The sequence below is a fragment of the Sycon ciliatum genome, chromosome 12, assembly GCF_964019385.1.
Source record: "Sycon ciliatum chromosome 12, ocSycCili1.1, whole genome shotgun sequence".
Classification (NCBI taxonomy): domain Eukaryota; kingdom Metazoa; phylum Porifera; class Calcarea; order Leucosolenida; family Sycettidae; genus Sycon; species Sycon ciliatum.
Window position 1 is genome coordinate 15,108,467 of NC_088654.1, and position 22,009 is coordinate 15,130,475.

At 47.1% G+C, this 22,009-nt stretch overlaps 1 protein-coding gene across 1 annotated transcript; it reads left to right on the forward strand.

Moving 5' to 3' along the window:
* Nucleotides 1–6,904: 6,904 nt before the first annotated feature.
* LOC135828022 (uncharacterized) lies at nucleotides 6,905–19,081 on the forward strand. Its single transcript, XM_065340458.1, has 9 exons — nucleotides 6,905–7,340; nucleotides 9,703–9,879; nucleotides 11,619–11,716; nucleotides 12,688–12,861; nucleotides 13,358–14,593; nucleotides 16,100–16,151; nucleotides 16,597–16,706; nucleotides 18,110–18,223; nucleotides 18,629–19,081. Exons 1-9 carry the CDS (start codon nucleotides 6,995–6,997, stop codon nucleotides 18,872–18,874), a joined length of 2,553 nt encoding a protein of 850 aa, XP_065196530.1. The 5' UTR covers nucleotides 6,905–6,994; the 3' UTR covers nucleotides 18,875–19,081.
* The last annotated feature ends 2,928 nt before the right edge of the window (nucleotides 19,082–22,009 follow it).

Below are 22,009 nucleotides of genomic sequence, written 5' to 3' on the forward strand. Positions count from 1 at the left end.
GCCCTGGATTAGTTCTGGTTACAATAATCATTGCATGAGTACTTGATTGTTTACGTGCAGCCGCAATCACATCCCTTCCAGGGCGTCAAGGGCTGTGCAATCCGAAGGCATCCAAAAATGTTCAAATATCGACCTAATCAAGATTTAGTACATACATGACCAATAACGTCATGTACAGTGCATGTACTTGTAGAGCTAGAGATGGACATAAGTCTCCACCAAGAAACCCGCATTACAGGTGTCTAGTCCCGACCAGTATCCATGTTCATGATCTGCTGTAGCACAGGAGCTCGGGATCTGGTTGCAATGGTATTACAAGTGGCATTAACACCTTTAGGGAAAAACGTCGGTGACGGTGACATGGCGAAGGTTTCTCCAAGGTTTCATAGTCCAAAATTAAATTGAGCTATTTGTACCACCAGCTTGCCTCGTACTACTGTGGGAAATAGGCTCCGGCGGATTATGCTCGTGAAATCATGGCATTGTGATTTCATGGATTCTCGCATTATGCTCGCAAAATCCTCATGTTATGCTTTGGCACGCGGGGATACATATTCACTACTGTAAATATACAAATTTTCGGCAGCTATTTAATTTCGGCTATATTCGGCACCGACCCAAAACGCCTAAATTAAAACGCCGATGAAATTTTTCACAGCATCTGTCGCACTATACCATGCCCTCTACCCCACGCCGAAAATAAATCGCCGCCGAAATGGCAAAAATCGTGAAGTGCCGAAATTTTGCAGCGCCGAAATTTTGTATATTTACAGTATGTTGTACTTATAATTATAGCCTCAAAGTTCGGAAAGCTGTGCGTTTTTCGTACTTGCAAGTGGCCATAAGTACAACAAAAATACATGAGTATCCCCATACCATGTACTAGGGTCCGGCGGAAAAATTGGCAGAATTCGGTCCTTTTTCTGGTAAATTTCATGCATGTTTGGTATGTGGATAAAGAAATGGAGCAGAATTCGAGGAAGTGCCCGCCATAACGCATGAGGTTTGTATGGTTCTGCCAATTTCACTGCTTTTCGAGCAGAATCTGCCACCTTTTCGAGCAGAATCCGCCGGTCCCTGGCATGTACCAACGTGTCAGTGCATGCTTTAGATCAACATGGAAAAGAGAAAACAGTCAGTACTTCTTCTATTCATTTATTAATAGTTGACATTTTTTTTAAAAGATTTTTGCATGCCAAAATTAGTTTGAGTTACCTTTGAAATTTATCATGTTCGACTGTCTTCGTAATCGTTATACTGGTCCAACCGATGTCAACCTCACCCTGCGAATAATCAGCTCATCTCTCCCGTAGCTCAACCTCTAATTCCATCATGACCGAACATCAGCTATACCTTTGTTTTTGGATTTTTTCATAATTAGAGCAATATCCATAGCCTGCACAGTCATGGCTGTTAAAATCCAGAGGTCATGATTTCGCATCATGCATAATGATTGTACATGTACACAGAGTTTTTCAGACTCAGTACCCGTTAACCCTTTCCCAAAGGTGCTCTTTTAATTCGCACTTGGTGCTTTTCGCGTCCCTCAAAATATGCTGGAAAAGTGCTCTTTTTTCAGTGAAAACACTCAAAAAGTGCTTTTTTTTAGTGAAGCATAGCCATCACACGTGTTCAGATATGAACCCAAGCTAAAAAATGTATAAGCACTCTTCCATTTATGGGTCCATGAAAAGCAAAACAGGGAGTAAAGTTCAAAAAACCACTTTTTTTACAGCATGAATGCATTTTGTACACCGGGTACAAGCTTCACCAACTTGTTGCCCCCCTAAAAAGCTGCGTGCCAAGGCCCATCGAGCACTCGTAAAGTGTGATCGCATGCATGAGCAAACAGATTTTAGCACTTTTTCAGCTAAAAAAGCTCAAAAAGGGCGATATTCAACAAAAAACGCAATAAAGGGCGAAAGAAACGGGCTTTCCCAAAAAGGGCCAAAAAGGGCGAAAAAAGGGCGAGCACCTTTGGGAAAGGGCTAGCACCCATCACTATCTCGTCCGCCTCGGGATTCCTTATAAAGGCTGATTCATTCGCAACTTCTGCTGCATGTACTGTATCAGCGCGAGAAAACCTTTGCAGAAGACGAGTTCTAGCATACAACCATGTATTAGTACATACACAGAAGCAAATGAAAAGGCGACGAGGAGACAACAACTTTATTAATGCGATTAATAGTATAAGTGAAGCGGACATTACAAAATGATGAATGAGAATACATGTATCTAAAATGGTTGTTCCTAATCGATTTTCTTGAGACTATCATCAGGGAAAATCGTCTCACAATAGAGGCTATACGGAGAACCAAACTACTTATAGGTTATCGGATAGTGGGAAGTATACAAGGTGAGGTGTGAAAAAAACTAAAGTGGGAGAGAAGACGAAAGAAATTAGAAGAAAAGATGTGAGAGTGTTCTGACGGTGTGAGCTACTACAAAAGGTGAGTGAAATGAAGGCGTGGAAGCAGGTGAATGTGATAGAGTGAGGAACTGTGAGGTGTAGGTGTATGCGAATGAATACGTGTGTGAATGCTAGGTGAAGAGTCTCAGTTTTGTGACATTTTCTTTCTGAATGCATAGATTAGGATTGTGTTTACGGATGAAAACAGCTTCTAATACCTTAAGTTCACGAAACCTACGAGCACGACACAAAACAGTGAAGCATGAATCATCATACACTGAGCGGCATTGGCTACTAGACAAGAGGTGTTTCTTAATGGCTGACCCTTTCGTTGTGGTCTCACCTTCAGTCCGGTCATCTTCATCTTGGTTGTCCAACTCACTCTCTTCATCACTGCTCTCACCTTCCTCATCCTCCTCCGCTTCCATCCCAGAACACTCAGAACACTCTCTCACATCTTTTCTTCTAATTTCTTTCGTCTTCTCTCCCACTTTAGTTTTTTTCACACCTCACCTTGTATACTTCCCACTATCCGATAACCTATAAGTAGTTTGGTTCTCCGTATAGCCTCTATTGTGAGACGATTTTCCCTGATGATAGTCTCAAGAAAATCGATTAGGAACAACCATTTTAGATACATGTATTCTCATTCATCATTTTGTAATGTCCGCTTCACTTATACTATTAATCGCATTAATACACAGAAGCCTTGCTTGTTAGTTTAACATGTTTTTCGATTTTACAACCCCTAGATTAACAAGGGTCCGAACCTGGGTTTTCCCAATACGGTTCAAATGGTCGCAAGACCGGGACTCTGCCAACCGGGTTATGGTTGTAGTCAGGAGCACTACGCGTCCTCGCCTTGTAACATGCTGTCGAAATCGAAAAACAATGTACTAGTATTGCCATGATTTGTACCCTGAGTTTCACTGAAAACGTTGTCTATAATGACCTCTGAACCCTTTACCATACAGACCACCAGCACTGATCAGGTTCATTGTACACAATTGTGTAGCCTACATACATGTACTAGAACTGTAGTACATGTACATGATTGTAGTTATGCTCCTACCTTCGAAACGATGCCAAATTATGCTCCAAATTTTCAAACCAAATTATGCCAATAATTATGACGGCATAATCCGCCGGTGCCTAGTTAGGCATCGGCGGATTATGCCGGCATAAGTATTAGCATAATTTGGTGGTTGAAATTTTGGAGCATAATTTGGCATCCTTTCGGAGGTAGGAGCATAGCTACATGATTGTACCACAGTTCTAGTATGTAGGCTATACAATGGTGTACAATACACCTTATCAGTGCTGGTGGTCTGCATGGCTAGGAATGGGTGGGTAATGCTAGCATTATGGCTGGCATTATAGTCCCTTTTTTCCAGGTGGCATAATGCTGGCATTATAACACCATTTCGCATGCAAAATTGATTACAAGCATAATTGCCGGTCGACAACGGTGTCATGCATGAAGCTGGCTAGGTCCAGTTCCGAAAATCGTGAATCTGAACCCGTCCGGCTTCTTCAGGAGACTTGACGTTGCAAATCAACCTTCTCAGTGGATTGTTTCAGACAACATGCTCACTGATGTTTTTAAAGTTTTTCTTCTATGCTTTGGCCTTGATCCAAGACGGCCTTCTTAAATCGACTGTTCCAACTGTCAAACTGGCATTATGGAGAAGTGTAAGCATTATAAGTGGCATTATATCCTCATAATATGAGCATTGCCTTTAGCACTATCGCAGCAAATAACTAGCATTACCCGCCCATGCCTATGCATGGCAAAGGGTTCGGAGGTCATGCAGATAGTGTTTTCAATGAAAAGCAGGGCAGAAATCACGGCAGAAATCACGGCAGAAATCACGGCAGAAATCACGGCAATACCGAAAAGTCTAACGACCAAAATGTTTTTAAAGCGTTTTTGTAATTTTGGCATGATAACGTGGCTCCCTGGCCACCGATGGCTACCAGGCCACCAAGGATATTCATCGATGTATGCGCATTTTCACACTGGGTTCGGGATAAAAAATATATAAAAAAATTCGATGGGTTCGCGTACCGGGCAGGTTCGGGATAACGTTTCTTCAAATAGCGAATAGGAATTGGTCGCTGAAACGCTAGACTTTCCGGTTTTACTGTACATAAGTGCATGCTCGAACTGGTCCTCTTCAAACTGTTCTTTCTCACACTGACACAGTACATAATTACAGGGTGCAACAGAGCTCTCGGCCATTGAAGAAAATGTTGGGTCACCTCCACCATTACGCTGCGCTCTTTAGCCGACTAGACCCTCCTGCACACAACCATCACCATTGCGAGGACACTTCCCTATATATTGATAAACTCCTTCAGACCGCTGTTTCGGTAATACATAGCTCATCAGTGAAGGTAGATGTTGAATGATAAAAATATAGACCAAACTGCTATTATATTAGGTTTCCACATACAAAACTGGCATAGCTGAGGTGATAACGCGGGAAAGGGAAAGTGTGAAGTACTGTTGACGCGCATGGGACATGCATGCAGCGTCAGAAATTCGGCGCGGAAAATCAATCACTATGACTATCAATGAAGAAATAACGTGCTAGAATCGGTGTACTGCGTAGCTTGTGAGTACATGTAGCAGAATATGCGAGTGAATCAGCCTTCATCAGGTATCCTCGGCCTATGGCGGACGAGATAGTGACGGGTAGTCCGCACAACTCCGCGAACATGTTCATTATGCTGCCATTTATGCATGCGACGAAGTCATGACCTCTGGATTTTAGTAGCCATGGCTGCGCAGGCTATGTATATTGCTCTGATAATTAAAAAAATTGAGGTATAGTTGATGTTCGGGCATGATGGGAAGGAGAGGTGAAGCTACGGGAGAGATGAGCTGATTTAGGAATACTGTATAAGTTTCTTTTGGAATCAACTTTCGCTATGTTCGTTAGGCGGCACGAAATAACTAAAGTTCTTTTTCAGAACGTTCGCGGTGACAGACCTCGACCAAAACGAAATTTAGTACGCAACGAACCTGTTGGTGGAGTGATCTAACAGTAAAGCTGTTGGCTACCTCGTGTCTCACTGCTCCCACCTACCGCTTGAATGCATTCGCCTTTTTTACCATTGCTATATTTTCCCCATTTTTCTCTATTGCTCAACCGCCTGGTCATCCCTACTAAGTAAATCGTTACTGAGTACCCTGGAAGTCCACAATAAGAGTATACTCAAAGTCCTTCAAGTTCCGAAAACCATCATACTGTCCTTCTGCCGAGCTGTACGATATGTTTAACACCTTCCCTATCTCTAGTCAAGCGGATCGAAAACTGTGTATCGTTGTTCATTCTATTCGTCTTGACAAAGCCCCGCCACACTTGCGTAAATATAACTGGTTTCTTCCCACTCGTCCTACGCGCAATCCCTGCACTTTACCTAAAGCCCGAACCTCAGCTTATACCAGATCTCCGTTTTTCGCTGCCTATTCTCTCTGGCTGGCCCTGCCTCTATCAGTAAAATCGTCTTGTACGCTAAAGGATTTCAAGGCCAACATGAAGCTCGTGTTCTAATAACTGCTAATTCTTCATCCAGATTTGTTTCTCTTTGCCTCCAGTAATGTGTAAGATTTATTTATTTTTGCTTTGTTTTTGTTTACAGCCATGGCTGGCTACCGCCCCCCTCCCTCCATATTGGCCTATATTCTCTGGCCACGGGAAGGTGAAATAAATAAATAACGAAAGATTTCGTGGACGAAAATTTGTACTCATACAGTATTCGCAGGGTGAGGGTGACATTGGTTGGACGAGCATGACGATGACGAAGACAGTTGAACAAGATAATTTTCAATGGCAACTCAAACTACTTTGGTCCTCTCTTTGGAATCAGCACTAATATCCATGAACCTTTCAAGTTGGAAGGCCGTTGGTTAGCGCTGTCGAGCAGTGCCCAAGCTGACTTTCATGCCGTGAAATGTTTCAGTATACTTTGTCAGTTTTGTGCTAGAGTGTGCACGTCTGACTGTTCAAAATCTGGTTTAGTTAGTGGTCTCTATCGCAAACCCTGTGCCCACAATTTCCATGTTAGGTAATGAGCTTTTTTGCAAGTACGAAAAACGCACAATTTCCCGAACATTGAGGCTCCATCAGTACAACAAAGTGAATATGTATCTCCGCGTGCCAAAGCATGATATGAGGATTTTGCGAGCATAATGCGAGAATCCATGAAAGCATAATTCCATGATTTTGCGAGCACAATCCGGCGGCGCCTACCAGCCATGCACCAGCTGCGCATGTCAACCTCAACTCAGTCAGTCTCTATGCCGCGTATGCGTCACAAGACAGGCAGATGCTAGATGCACATGCCTGTCTTGTGACGCATGGAGTGTCCCTGACTGAGATGACGTCTCGAGATGAGTGTTGCGAATATTATGCATGAGCAGGCTCTGGCCTGATTGAAGGCAAAGCATGGTATTGGTAGTGAAGGCTGAGTGACGTCGGGGAAGAGGCTGGACGCATCCATTCAACAACATTTTCGCTCCCGCAAAGTTTTCTCCTAATCAAAGTGTAGATTTTCGGACAGGAGCCCCTGCAGAGAATGGCGAACATGCTCGCCACTAGCGTTCTTCTTCTCGCATTGGCCACCGTCCACCTCAAGGCGGACAGTCCATGTCTGGGCGAGTTCCAGTATTGCGATTCCAGTGGCGAATGCGTGCTGGACCCGAGTTTGTGTGGAAAGTGCAAACATGGTGAATACTTGTGTCTCGACCAGACAACATGCGTGCATGATGTGGAGGGCTACATGGAATGCCCGCACCTGAAGGGTGGCTTCTTCGACTGGACCATGCCGATGGAGGAGCGTGTGGAGGCGCTGGCAAAGCAGGCGACCGTTGCGGAGCAAATCGGACAGTTGACGAACGCCGCTCCCGCCATCGTACGACTCGGTAAGTGCAGCGCCTCATTGTCGGTCGTGGTACAGTCAGGCAGGGTCAAACTGGTCCCAGCCTACTATGCAGCCTACGATACTGGCCTAGGAAATCCAACCTCATGAATAAAACGGTGCAGTGCCCTGCATGCGCGGCCCTAGCACTACTTTTTTTCTTTTTTATAATAGCTATAATTTTTTCTTTTTCTTTTTTTTTACTAGCTAACACAGCCCTACTAATAATAATCAGGGAAAGAGGACAACTGAAGTCACACTGGACAACAAGACAAAGGAGAGTAGGGGCGATGTGCCGATGTGGTTGGCGAGGCTCATCCGACCGGAGGTCTCGGAATCACAGCCTACGACCAGGAATCGATAGGAATGCAGCTAGGGAGGGAGGGAGATCAAGTGAGAAAAGAGAAAGAGACAGAGAGAGACAGAAAGAGCTACGAGAAGGAGAAATAGAATAAAATAAAACAAGAAGGAGATGATGGCCGAGGGTACTTGCTCATTGACGGGTGACATAGCCTCACAGGGAGTCCGTAGCCCAGAGCCAATTATTTTGACGCAAGTGGCGATGGACTTTCGTCTTGAAGGATTGGAGAGACTTCAACTGGGGCATCGGTTCCGGAAACAGGTCTTGCGGCAGCCTATTCCATTCATGCACAACACCATAATTATGGGAACGAACGCTGGAGAAAGTTAGGGGCGTAGGGAGGAGCACTGTTTGTAGCTGATGCTGATGGCGGACACGGAGCTGCGACCTTGTCCACGGGACGAGGCTAGCTTCATGGCGAGGCGGCACGAGCGCGGAGAGGTCTGTCTGGTCTTGCAGGCACATTAGCTTTTACATGTACGTTAGTGCGTACACTTGGCGGCGACACACAATTCTGTGCGCTCGAACGCGCCACTATTACTCATGAGGTTGGATTTCTCTGGCAGAACTTTAGCTGTCGCAATCTTGATGTTAACGGGTGCTCCTTGTGGATAAATGTACAATGTAACATCCTGCATCCTTGCACAGCTTGACGTAAGTTGACTCACAGCACTGTATTTCACTGAGATACACTGAAAATCTATGTGCTTGCCTCTTGGTCAAAGAGCTACAGTCAACTTGGCGTATAACGACATTTGGCGGGGCATCCGAAAAAGTGTTGTTATTCGCGAAGTGTCCTTATACCCGATATCTCATTTTACGTATTTCAGTTAAATGGGACTTTGCTATGGGCATGGAAATTCTGACCTTATTCGCCAATTGTTATATACGCAGTCGTTATTAGCAAAGTTGACTGTAACTGGGAGTTCAAATTTGCAAAATATCAACATCTCACACCTGTTCATCTACCTACTCCACCTACGGCGAAGAAGAAAAAAATAGTTGCAATTACCGACCTACTGCCCTGTCCAATGGCGCACAGCTCAGGGCCACGGGTGGGTATTCCTCATTGATGCGGGAATTGAAGAGGCCCTGCTAGCGGAAGGTTTAGAAATTGTGCGCCAATAGCCCATATCCTATTGCCTCAAAGGTCTCAAAAGTAAAGTATTTTTGCGATGTTGCCACACTAGTTTCGACGCTGTTCACACTCAAACGGACCACTGCGCTCCGACCAGGCGGCAATTGCAAAGTATGCACACATGCGGACATTGTTCATTAGAATAGCTATGGCCCACCAAACAGTTTTGGATGTAAGTGCCTGCTCACGTAATCTTGCAGTGATAGCCAAAATAATGTTCGAAGATTTGTCGATGACTCTTGCCTCAAATTGCTTCATTTTAATAGGGATGAACGAGTGCCAGAATCAAGGACTTGGGTTGCACATTACCTGTCATAGTAATGGAAGTGCTAGAACTTGATGTACTTGCATGCAGTAGTGCATAGTATGCGTCGAGTATTTTAACGAAACGAGTCCTCACTCATTTAAAATCTTCGATTGAACGCTCGAGTATTCGATGTACTCATCTCACCCCTCAAAGAAAAGGAGAGTTGTCAACTAAGAACCGCTCTATTCAGTTGCTATTCACCATCTGCACATGTGCTGCATTAAAAATTCTTTTATTGTGATGTTGAACAATTCTTGACGTTTCGGACCTGTCACCCATGGTTACCATGGTTATTTCAAACCTAGATCTTACTGTTAGTCTACATATTTTCGGCCCATTCAAATGTCGGCCTTCCGAGGCTAGAACACATTTCGGCAGCATCAAATATTTGGCCTGTACTGCTGCAGCCTGTGTACGCTGTCACACTGAACCTTGCAAAACAAAATTTCGGCCGCAAAATGTTTTCGACCAAACATGACCAGGTCGAAAATAGCCGAAAATAAATGTGCGCCGAATATTTGTTGGCTTACAGTAATTCATTGTTGTCTGTTCTGTTCAAGGCATACCCGCCTACAACTGGCTGAACGATGACGAGCACGGAGTGAAGCAGAAGCACGCCACGTCGTTCCCAAACGGCTGTGCCCTGGGTGCCATGTGGGACAAGCAGACAATGTACAGGGTGGGAGAGGCGGTCGGCCAGGAGGCACGCGCCCTGCACAATGGCTTCGTGCATGAAGGTACGTACCGTGTTTCCCTGATTATAAGTCTTACATCTTTTTACACTAAACTTCATTCTCAACAAGGGGTGGGGGGGGTGCAACTTACAATCGAGCATGACTTGCTACTGAAGTGAATATATTGAAACGATGTGACAAGGACCTGAAAATGGGGATGCGACTTACAATCGGGGAATACCGTAACTGTGTGCTTGTACTACAGCCAAGTTGTTACAAGTCGGTCGCATCTAACTCACACACTCTCAATAAGCGGCACACCTCTGCCATAAGGACAGAATGTAAATATGTACACATACACGTGGACAGTGTCCGCTTCATCAACCGCCAATATTGTACTCGCGACCAGGTATCGAATGCTACATGTAGGTTACCATGTGCTTGTACCGTAATGTACCGCGAGAACGCCCCGCCAACCCATCCCTTCCGTGGTCGTGCTGTTGAAGTGGCGCCCTGTCTGTATGTTATACGTACCTTGCACGTACACACACTGCCAGTTTGAAGTCAATTCCTACGCAGTTTTCCATGAAACGCCACACAAGAAAATGCCAAGTGTGACCTTACTACACTGAGATTCTCACACCGTATGAACTGAGTTGCACTAGCGATACTTTCCTGTACTGCAGCCCACTTCTGACAAGTTGGACAAATCTACACATCTTGGGCACCCTATAAGAAGACCTTAGGGTCTGTAGGTAATGCCCAAGTAAAATAAAAATAAAAATACACTCGCCGTAATTACGCACTTTTGCTATACGGGCAGAAGGTAAATCAGTATACGAACGCAATGTCCGCGAGTAGTGCACTCGCGATACAGTACAGAATGCTGTTCTTTGGACGGAGCATGGGAATTATGAACAATGCACTGTACTACAGTGCATACTCCAGTGCCATTTAGGAGTAATGTAAATTTAGGTTCCTGATTTCTCTACCGAAACTACCGAAATTTAAGTTACACCGAAAATTACGTGTTGTTTAGGAACATCATTGCATGTGCTTTGTGTGCAACATGGAGTGGAAGACCGGTGCGTTCGGTGCCACAGTTTCCTCGCTGCATGCAAGCCATCTGAAGCGGTGCAATGGTCATGCAATCAAATAACCATTCTGCAGGTGTACTGCTCTACACACTCATACCGATGAGTAGGTTGTGTACTTAGTGAAAAAATATAATATTAATAAAATGTCTTATCCGGACCTGCAAGTTAGAGGCACCTAGGTCCACCGGGCACCCTGGGGGGAGATTTAGTGGAGATAGCAGCAGTCTTTGCCCAGTTTTGTTGAAATAGCGACGTCGTACCCCAGATCTCCGGCCATTCCCCCCCCCCCCCCCCCCCCCATCAAAATGTACTTGATTCTGAGTTACAGGTATTGCCAAGTTCTGGACGGTGCCTGGTCCCCGACTACCCGGAAAAGAGAGATATGAGAGTATGTTACTACCACTATGCAGAGAACAACAGCGCCACATTATCACTGTAAAGCCACTTCCAAAGCAGATATTTTTTGGAAGTATCTGAACCTGGTACAAACAAGGCCGGGCTAGGCAGATCGAGGTAGAGTGTTCAATGCTCGAATAACAGAGCAGCATACACACACACAACAGAGGTCTACACAGCCTTTCGCCTCTGTTGTGTGTGAACATGGTAGATTCATATGCCACCCAGCTCAATCATTTGAACATGGTTCCAGCACCTTGTCATTGAAATCTTTTTGGTTATCATTTTTCCCCTTGTCGTGCCCTTCAGGTAACCGTGGTGAGCCCCATGACAACGGAGTCGGTATCACAATGTACGCACCAAACATGAACCTTGTCCGTGACCCACGCTGGGGTAGAGCGCAAGAGGTGAGACATTACTGTTGAAACTTGAAACGACTAGGGCGATGAACAAGTATCAATCAAACTGTGAACGGCGCCATTCGGCTGTTGAAGAGTGCAACCGATTACAGACATACTGTACTTCAAAGTAACCCTCCACCTCCGTGCGCTCTAAAGCCGACCATTGCTACCCTCGGTAGCCATTACGTGAAACAATAATTTCAAACACGGAAGGGGTCACAGGTAAAATGTTTTTTCCTTCTGACAGCTGTTTGGCCTATCAAAGGCTCGTCAAAGAAGGTGATACTAACTATCGGCCTTAGACCACATGGAGGTGGAGAGTTACTTTGAAGTAGTCTGCTGTAGAAAGAACAAGCAAAAAGGAAATGCCATCCAGATTAAAACTTGAAATGAAACATGAGTCTAGCAGGGTTCTAAGCAAAACAGGGTAGGGGAGGCAGCCCAATCCCCACACACACACTCTGATAGCGCACTACTCTACTTTTCTTTTTTCGATTATATTGTTTTTCACGTCACACAACTAATATGCGGCCACATATTGATCGTTCTGGGCACTCTATGGACCAGTAAGATGCTTTTTTTGTGACAAGGCAATAGTAAAACATGGACACCTGGGTGAACTGCTTGTTTCCCCAAATATCCCCACCTCCTACAAATATTGTTTCTTGCTAGAACCCTGTGTTAGACCTTGAAACAGAATCATCCATGTACACATTCCTCGTTGCGTGTGTGGTTGCGAGCTCATATGCATACACATGTGTATGCATCTTGCCCAAAATGGATGAGGAGATTGCCTCTTAAAATTAATCTGACAATGCCATTAGACCGCTGTATAATTCGAATCCTCAGCATACATCTCTGCTACCAGTGTATGCACTGTGCAGTTTCATACTTTGTCCAACATATTTCCCCCTCCTCCTCCTCCCCCCGGGTTTACTCATCATATTCTGTATTCTGGTGTTGTATTCTCCATGCAGGTCTATTCCGAGGATCCAGTGCTCAGTAGCTACCTGACGTACGCGTTTGTCCACGCGGCACAGGTCGGCAATGGTTCATCGCCCCGGTACATGCAGGCGGCTGCCTGCTGCAAGCACTACGCTGCATACGATCTGGAAACCGTTCCCGTCGACCGCTACCATTTCTCGGCTACGGTATGTGGTCCATAAACACTGTAATGTTCGCACAATCATTATATTCGGAGTGCAATACGATCGCATAGCCTTAGGACCGATCTGTTTCGTGTATGTGTTTGTGTGCCAGAAACAGAGAGAGAGAGAGGGGTGCTTATATGTGTGTGTGTGTGCGCGTACGAGTATGTGTATACATGCGTATGTGTATGTGTGTGGAACTATTATGTGTGTGTATGTGCAGGATCATGCAGGAACGCGTGTGCACCTGTATGTGTGTGCGGGAACAGTTTCCGCCTATTCTGTGTCCTCGAACACCCAATTTGTCAACTGCATTGACGCAATAATTTGTTGATGTGCATGCGTAGCCGAAAACAGACATGAATGGAACCTTTTTCACCCACAGGTGCGTAAAGTTCACTTCTCCGTAGTATACTTTTATGCGTGCGGACATCCGTGGGTGCATGCGCGGCTGTATACGTTTGTGTGCTTGGAAACTCCCCGTGTGTTTCGTTTTCAGGTGGATGCACGCAACATGTGGGAGACGTACATGCCGGTGTTCCGAGCGTGCGTGCACTTTGCGCAGGGTGCGCACGTCATGTGCAGCTACAACGCCATCAATGGTGTGCCGACCTGCGCCGACAAGGGCCTGCTGTCCGGCATCCTGCGTGACCAGTGGCACTGGCCAGGGTTCGTCGTCAGCGACTATGACGCCTGGGCGCAGATCTACGAGACGCACGCCTACTGCCCCAACATGACCTGCGCCGCGGCGGCCGGCCTCAACGCCGGCATGGACCAGGAGGGCGGCGGGAACCGCGCCATCGCTCAAATCCAGCCCGCCATCGACGCCGGCATGACGACCAAGGACGCCGTGGAGGCGGCGTTCAAGCGACTGTTCCTCGTGCGCCTCAAGCTCGGCATGCACGACCCTCCGCACATGGTCGAGTGGAACTACCTGCGTAATTCGAGCATCGTCGAGAACGACTCTCACCTGGCCCTGGCACGGTACTCTGCGCAGCAGGCTATGACGCTCTATCACAACGTCAACGGTGCACTACCGCTGTCTAAATCACTAAAGAAAGTTGCCGTCATCGGCCCGAGCGCCGTCAATGGACCCCTGCTGCTCGGCAACTACGCCATCGTGCCCGACCGCGGAGTCCCGTCCATTGTGGACGCAATGCAGGACGCTCTCGGCGTCAATCCCGGCAAGTTTGTCGCGAAATGCGGCGAGATCGAGGAGGATGTCAGCTACTGCTCCGGTCCAGCGTGTCCTGCCACGCCATCGGCGAGCCTGGAAAACTGCTGCTGGCAGTGCGGCATGAACGAGGGCTGCACGCATTACACGTTTCTGAACTACACCTGCGCTCAACTGTCGTCCACGGCCGGAAAGCACTCCGTTCCCGGCGGCAAATCGGCACCGTGCATGTCACACTACGAGCACAAGGTGGCCTGGGCTGGAGGGTGCGACGACGTGGCATGCGAGAGCACGCGCGGCTTTGGTGAGGCCGTAACCGTGGCGAATGGTTCCGACGCTATTGTTCTGGTGCTGGGCCTGGATCTGGTGCAGGAGCGTGAGGGACACGATCGAGCCACCATTGAGCTTCCCGGTCATCAGAATGATCTGTTCACTACGCTGCGCCATGCGTACCCGCACACTCCCCTCGTTGTCGTGCTCGTGCACGGGGGAACTATGGCGCTGGGGAACATCACGACTCAGGCCGATGCCATCCTTGATGCTTGGTATCCCGGTATGGAGGTGAGTCGGGTAGCGTGATGTGTGTGTGTGGGGGGGGGGGGTGTTTGTGTGGGGGTTTGTGTGTGGGTGTGGGTGTCTGTCTGTCTGTCTGTCTGTCTGTCTGTGTGTGTGTGTGTGTGTGTATGCATGTATATGAGAAATGCGTAAGTGTGTTTAGAGACATTTTGTGTATCCAAGAGTCCATAGCCCCAACATTAGGCCTCCTCTCCGAACTATGGGTGTCCTATGGGTGCTCAACATTTTTCAATAATTGCAACACGATGTCGGCCAGGAAAAGTTCACAGAATTTCACATCATTATCACATGGTAGATTCAAAGATGCCAAGACATTGGCCGTGCACAGACCAACACACGTCCTCCCAACAGTCCAATGTATGAAAGAAAATCGTACCTGGAAGCTAAAACCTGTAGCACTCGTGTTTTTGTCGGACCCTGTACCAAGCGAAATCCTGTTTTGATCGGAGAAAATTGCTTCCAACAAACTGCTGTGGATCGAACGTGTGTCCCTTGATCAAGCGGAGTCCTGTCATGTCAGGAAAGTTTCTGCTGCACCAAGGGCGTCCGGTTAGGGTATGTTTTACTGTAGATGAATAGTGATGAAACCGCCCAGCTGATGCGCTTGTTCGTATCCCAATACAGTAAGACCTGGTGTAAGCGACCTCTGGGTTTAGCGACCACCTGCTCTTAACCACCGTTTTTCCACGCACCGACAGTTCTCAACAGACACTGTGGGACCTGGTTCTAAAGACCACCTGGCTTTAGTGACCGCTTTCGCTCACGCCGTGGGATGGTTGCTCAAACCAGGTTTTACTCTACATATAATGGTCCGTTTTGCTCGGAAAATCCTTTTCATTGTTGACTTCATACTCGTGTGGCTAACCACTCTTGGTAGCACCCTCTTGGTAGCACCTTCTTGGTAGCACCCTCTTGGTAGCGCCTTCTTGGTAGCACGTGTTGTTTTGGCACTTCTAATCAGTTCAGTAGATGGAATCTGATTATGTCATTGCCCTCGGACTGGATATCAAATACCATAAGCAGGAAACGATTCATATCGAACTCCCAGCGGCATGAAAAATTCGTGTTTAATTCTATGGTAAAATTGTGCTCATTCTCATCGAAATCCATCAATTCCACTCAGAGAACTGGGTGAGTGTGTGTGACTTAGCTATTCTTTTGCTCCTAGTCGGTATGCGCAATTCAAAATTGCAATGTACAGGAAAACCTGGTTTAAGCGACCAACCCACGGTGCAAGCGAAAGCGGTCGTTAAAGTCAGGTGGTCTTAAGAACCAGGTCCCACAGTGTCTGTGTAGAATTGTCGGTGCATGGAGAAACAGTCGTTAAGAGCAGGTGGTCACTAAATCCAGAGGTCGCTTACACCAGGTCTTACTGTACTGCATGTGATCTATTTCTGTCTGTTACAGGGTGCCGGTGCTATTGCTGACGTTCTGTTTGGCAAAGCGAACCCTGGCGGACGTGCGTCAGTCACGTCGTATCTGAAGACGTAGGACTTGCCGGCAATGGGTAACACCAATCTCTACCCGAACAATGGATCCAAAGGTGAGCCAGTCGTATTGCCCCTTTTCCACTGTCACATCCTTGCACTTGTAATGCTGGCGCCATAAAACTCATGCTCCTCTCCCCCCCCCCCCCCCCCCCACACACACACACACAGACAGGAAGGTTCTGGAGTGCCCCTAGTTTACCACCACTCTCTATCTCGCTATACTCTTGAGTCTTCTTCACACTCTATGAATTCGTGTCTTCTTTTTTACATATCTTTCTATTGCCACCAATTGAAGAGTCTAGATGTGAAGCGGGGTAAGTGAGGAGAAATTGAGATTTTCAGCTCAGTGTAGTTCAAAAGCCTAGAGACACTTTCAGGAAAATGTCGCATTTAAATTCTGACCGGAATCACATAGATTTAGATGTGAGTCACACTCAAGATGAGCCATGATCATAATCTGAAAAGTGATCAATGGATGTGTCGCATTTTTCATCACAGGTATAACATACCGATACTTTACTGGAGAAGTGCAATACCCGTTCGGTTATGGACTGTCCTACACCACGTTCAAGTATTCTGAACTGAGCCTGTCCAAAACAACAGTCAAGGTTAGTTCTTACAGTGTCTTGTGCACGTGTGTGCGTGTGTGTGTGTGTGTGTGTGTGTGTGTGTGTGTGTGTGTGTGTGTGTGTGTATGTGTGTATGTGTGTGTGTGTGTATATGTGTGTATGTGTGTGTGTGTGTGTGTGTGTGTGTGTGTGTGTGTGTGTGTGTGTGTGTGTCCTCACACCTTTACTCAGGTGTGGTGAGACTATAAGTAGGATTATTTCGAAGTCCACCCAGAGTTCTGAGATTAACCCTTTACCGGCAGCCCCATACTTGAATGCGTCAACGTTCACGCATTCGACATGCATACCAAACCATGCCTGGCATGACAGGAAGCATCAGCCCACGGGGATTTCCCGTGGCCATCATGCAGCCTAGGTATGATCCACGCGTGTCTCATTTGATTTCATTGAGAACTGCGCGATCGAAAACATACGGAAATACACGCGCGCCGACAATGCCGCCTACCTCTGTCAAAACATCGTCAGGTGCATTTTCTCTTGCGCATTGAGTTCCTTTCGTCCTCGGGTGACTTCTCCGACGAGGAACTAGCAGTCATTCGCTCTGGGACCGACGACAGATAGATACATACTTCGTTCCAGCCGCCGATGCAAGCGAATCTCAAATTACGGAGCGGGGCGCACGCCAAGTAAATTCTCGCACAAATATGGGGAGCGCCAGCCGCTGAAGACGATGTCGTCGTGATGTACCAGGGATAATCTGATGGTGCTTATGGTGGTGAAGCCATGGAGAGTGATCCTCGTGTCGATAGTCTTCCAGAGACGGAAATTTAGGCCATCGACGTTCTACGTACCTGAGTGACGGCAGCGCAGCGCGGCGTGCATGCGGCCTTACGGAGCTATCCGACAGCGATTCTGGGGCTCATTTGTGAGTGAGGCACGACCACTGAAGTCTGTGATAGCTATAGCGTTTGTTTCCGCTCCGAAGTCGACTTGTTTTGCAGTATCATGTGAATGTCGGAACTCTGACGATTTGCATGTGTACAATTTCCGTGTTTAGACGTAGAGGTGTCAATGAATTATTGTAATTTAGCAGCGTACGTTTGTGGTAGGTGAAAGTAATTTTTTCCATGGTCAGGAAGTAGTACCAGACTTCCAAGAAAACATAACTTGCACATACAAAATGTGGCCTCGTTGTGAGTTATTGGCATCCTTCTAAATGTTATGGATTTCACATACAAAAGTAACTTGCCGGTAAAGGGTTTAAACATTTCTCAGAGGTTGTCGGCCAAATTCGTCATATTTCCTATCAGTCCTTTTAAGTCCCTCTCCCCAGTGCCGGGGAGACCCAAGTAACCAATTTGGCTGTAGGGAGGGTATGAGTGTGATTTAAAATCAATGTTATTTTCATCACTGATCTTCCTATTCATGCTTTACTTGTTTAGGCATGTGACTTTGTGAGCGTGACAGTTCGTGTCACCAATACGGGTGAAATGGATGGTGATGAAGTTGTCCAGGTGTACGTGGAACAGCCGCATGCCTCAGTCCCAGTGCCACGTGTGAGTACCGGTACATGTACACTTACCAGGGGAGCATCCGGTCCCCCTTTTAGTGCACGGCCGCATACGTGTATGATGGCTGGTGCATGTCATTCAGGGTCATTATGTGCATGCTGAATCTAGGTCGAAATTTTTAGGGGGTGCACCTGCCGCATGCGGTTATGTATCCGCATTTGGCCCGACCAGGTGGACCGGTCTCACCGTCCCTGGGGGATGCCACCCACTTGATCTGGCCGTCTTGTTCCAGGTGTGGGCAGGAGAAGTCCTTGGTCTGGTCAAGGTACACCGGCCCTTGTCTTGTTTGCAACTCGTGTCATGTGTTATGTGTTCTGCACAATGAATGTCCCTGACTGTTGAGCCGATCGCATGCATGCGCATGTATCTCAATGATTTGCTCTTGCTCAGATTCGCCTGGCCAACTTTGAGCGCGTCGGCATTCCCAAGGGCCAAAGTGCGCAGGTCGAGCTGCAGATCAGTCCGCATTTCCACGCCATTGTGCCCGACTCAGCCAAGGACATCTACGAGGACAGCCCAATGGTTGAAGCCGGTGTTGTCACCGTTCATGTCGGCGGAGGACAGCCTGCCTACTATCCGGGTCACTTGACCACCACGTTCACAGTCTCCGACACGCAGAAACTATCCACATGCTGAAAAAACCAATATTAATTGTTATGATATTTCCTGCTTTGCCTTGCTGGCCAAGTGGTATTTCTATTTTTTTTACTAGCACAATAGATCCCTAGTGAAGTAGTTGCAGCAGTGTGCTTAAAAACCCACATGGTAGAATAGCCTTGGTATATTTGGACATATATAAATAAATTTCCTTTAACCCGTCCAAATAACATGTTTAGTACTGCAGGGAAGGTGCTTGCGAGAGCAATCATGTCCACCCTCTGCCCATAGAGCCGCAAAATGCAGAGAGGGAAGAAGGGTAAGCAGGGCCATATGTAGAGACTGAAAGAAAGAAAAAAAACACGGTTCTTGTGAGACTCGGCTGGAAGCCGAATTTTCGCATCCGTAGGAACGCCACCACCCTCTAGGATCAAGGCGCAGATGTAGAGCGTAAACGGGGGGAGGTGAGTAGATCAGACCCACCACAAAGTGGCAAAGACCGAAATCCCATTAACTGCATCCATGTTTCCCTCGTGCCAGGTCACGAGTTCCCAATTAACCGTGAGTCGCAGCACGGCTTGAAAATTCCTTCCGCTTCCAACAAGGACTTGAACCTGGTACCCTCTGTTTCTCAATCTTAGTCTTAGACCATCCCACTATGCCTGCCTGCTAGAGACTGAAAGAAACACTAAAATGCGTTATAGTCAGTTTCACTGCGCTTTCCGTATCCGTAGGAACGCCATCACCCGCTTTTTATAGGATCCAGCTGAAAGGAAAGGCTCTCATAATTCCTCGCAGCAGCCGCACAGCTGGGTTACAGGGAGCAGACGTTGTGCAGCCAGTATACATCTATTACACTGCTACCTCTCTTTCTCCTCCGCCCTTTCCCTCTCTCTCTCTCTCTCTCTCTCTCTCTCTCTCTCTCTCTCTCTCTCTCTCTCTCTCTCTCTCTCTCTCTCTATCTATCTATCTATCTATCTCTCTTTCTCTCTCTCTCTCTCTCTCCCACCCCAGGCATCATCTCTCTCCATTGCATCAAGCAACACAGGCGGCAGTAACGTTTAGTGAAGTCCGTAAAATATTTCCCCAAAACCCAGGTATTGAATTAGAGGTGATAACCTGGGTGGCTGGAACTTCATTAGGACTTCACTTCACTGCATTGCAGAAAGAGGGAGCTCGTCGACTGACAGCCGCTTAATAGGCTGTTACTGCGCATTCAGTGCGCTGAGATAGAACAATATTTTCAGTTACTGATATTCAACACAAGCATTGTCACTGAAGCATGGTGAGAAGACATTACAGAGCAAATGCTCCTTAGCAAGAGTTGCGTGTTGCACAGCGAAACACATGAAACCAGCCAAGGTGGATGGTGCGTCAACTTAGACTACTTGCAGCACTGCTGTTTGCATTAAAATTCAGTTCAATCGTTGAAAGTATAATTATAGAGTTCTCATTTCCATCAGGCGAAGGAGGAGGGGGGGGGGGAATTAGAACAAGAGACTTAGAGTAACAAATTATGAGTTCGATGACGAGGGGTTATGCCACTCCTACGTGAAAGGAGCAATGTCGGCTATCCGATTATGTGATCCACGGCCTGGCAGGTGTTGTTCTGCAAGCTTGTTCAGGGCATGGTCGATCCACATTTTACTTGCTTGCGTGAACATGCGTGAACACACACTCATGTCCTTCCGAAGTCGAATGCATTGGTTTACTTTCTCAGGCCACCTTCGGAGGACAGATGAAAAGTGACGGCTTCTTCGCTACACTTGACAATACGGAGGGAGCATTGTTATTCCCTTAGAGGAGAGGTTTACCAGCAATCACCGAAGGAGCATGGGTACGTTCGGCACTGCGATACAGCTGATCGGATACGTTACTTTGATTATTGTCTTTGCGTGGTCCTGTTGCTTATCCTTGATGCGCCCAGTCGTGTGTTGTCCGATGCTCGCGGTGCCTCAGAGTTTGTCAGTTGGTTTCTTGGAGTGCACGTCCACATCGGTAGACCGTCCCTTGCCATGAACGTTGTTTACCATCGAGTTCACGTGACGGCGATCTAGCTTCTTTGCCTGCTGCGACTGCTGCTTTACTGGGCCGCGACGACCACGAGAGCTGCGCAGAGCGTAGGTACGCTCGTCCAGCAGGAGATGTTCGTAGCGCTCCATGGTTGATCGATCGGCTTTGAGTGCAATCTGAATGGTAGGTCTACGAGGAAAGCAAGGTGTCTGGTCTTCTCCTGCTCGTTTTTTAAGACAATACTTTGCTACTGATAAACTACACTGATCTAGACTAATCACTATCTGTATGGTGCTGGTTACGGCCAAAACTGTCTGCTTTATAAGCGCCGAGCGGTGGCGAAGACGTTGAGCTCCTGCGGAGGCTTCGGGGACCCGTAATTTGAGACGCAGCCCACATGCCTGTCTAGCTGAGTAGCTACCTGTGCTCCTGCTGGGCCAGTGATATTTGGAGATAGTCAGATAGTCAGGGGACGCATTTCTTTGCGTATGGGCTGCTGTCACCTGTCAGAAGTCACCGGTCACCTCTCAAAAATGACAAACAGATCAACTGAAGGCGTGGGGAACGATCGGCACTTTAGCTTGGTCCTTAGTCTTACGATCGACACTCAGTTGTAGCGTGGTCTCTGCTAGTCCTACGATCTGCACTCAGCTTGGTCTCTAGTCAAGCGATCGGCACTTATCTTGGTCTCTAGTTTAGTAAGTGGTTTGAGCTCGATGCCAGTACTGGCGCTGCAGTAGGGTTGTGAGAGTGCTCCATGCTGGAAATCACCCAACCGGCTAGCTATTATTAACCGTCGGCAACTGCACAGCTTGTCCAAAGAAATCCGACCAATGCCCAAGTCAAAGGTAGTGCTGTGTTTTCGTTTCGATTACATCATGCACGTTCCAATTACTGATCTGGGGCAACAGGGGCCCCATGAGGCTTGGCCCTATTTTTCGTTCGTGACCCTGATTTCCCTTGGCCAGGGCTGTAGATTACACACACACACATTTCCCATGAAGAGCTAAAAAAGTGAAGGCGTGCGAAATGTACCTCGACAACGCCTGGGAACTGGCCGGAAAGAAAATTACGATGCACTGACTCCGGCGCGATGCTATGAGTATGAGTTTGACAGCGCTGAAGACATGCACCATTTTAGCTTCCGTGTCTTTTTCCGTG

Coding starts and splice junctions, on each gene's coding strand:
- LOC135828022 (XM_065340458.1), top strand. CDS start 6,995: ATGGCGAACATGCTCGCCACTAGCGTTCTTCTTCTCGCATTGGCCACC. Junction 7,341..9,702: donor TCCCGCCATCGTACGACTCG/GTAAGTGCAGCG, acceptor GTTCTGTTCAAG/GCATACCCGCCTACAACTGG. Junction 14,594..16,099: donor CTTGGTATCCCGGTATGGAG/GTGAGTCGGGTA, acceptor CTGAAGACGTAG/GACTTGCCGGCAATGGGTAA.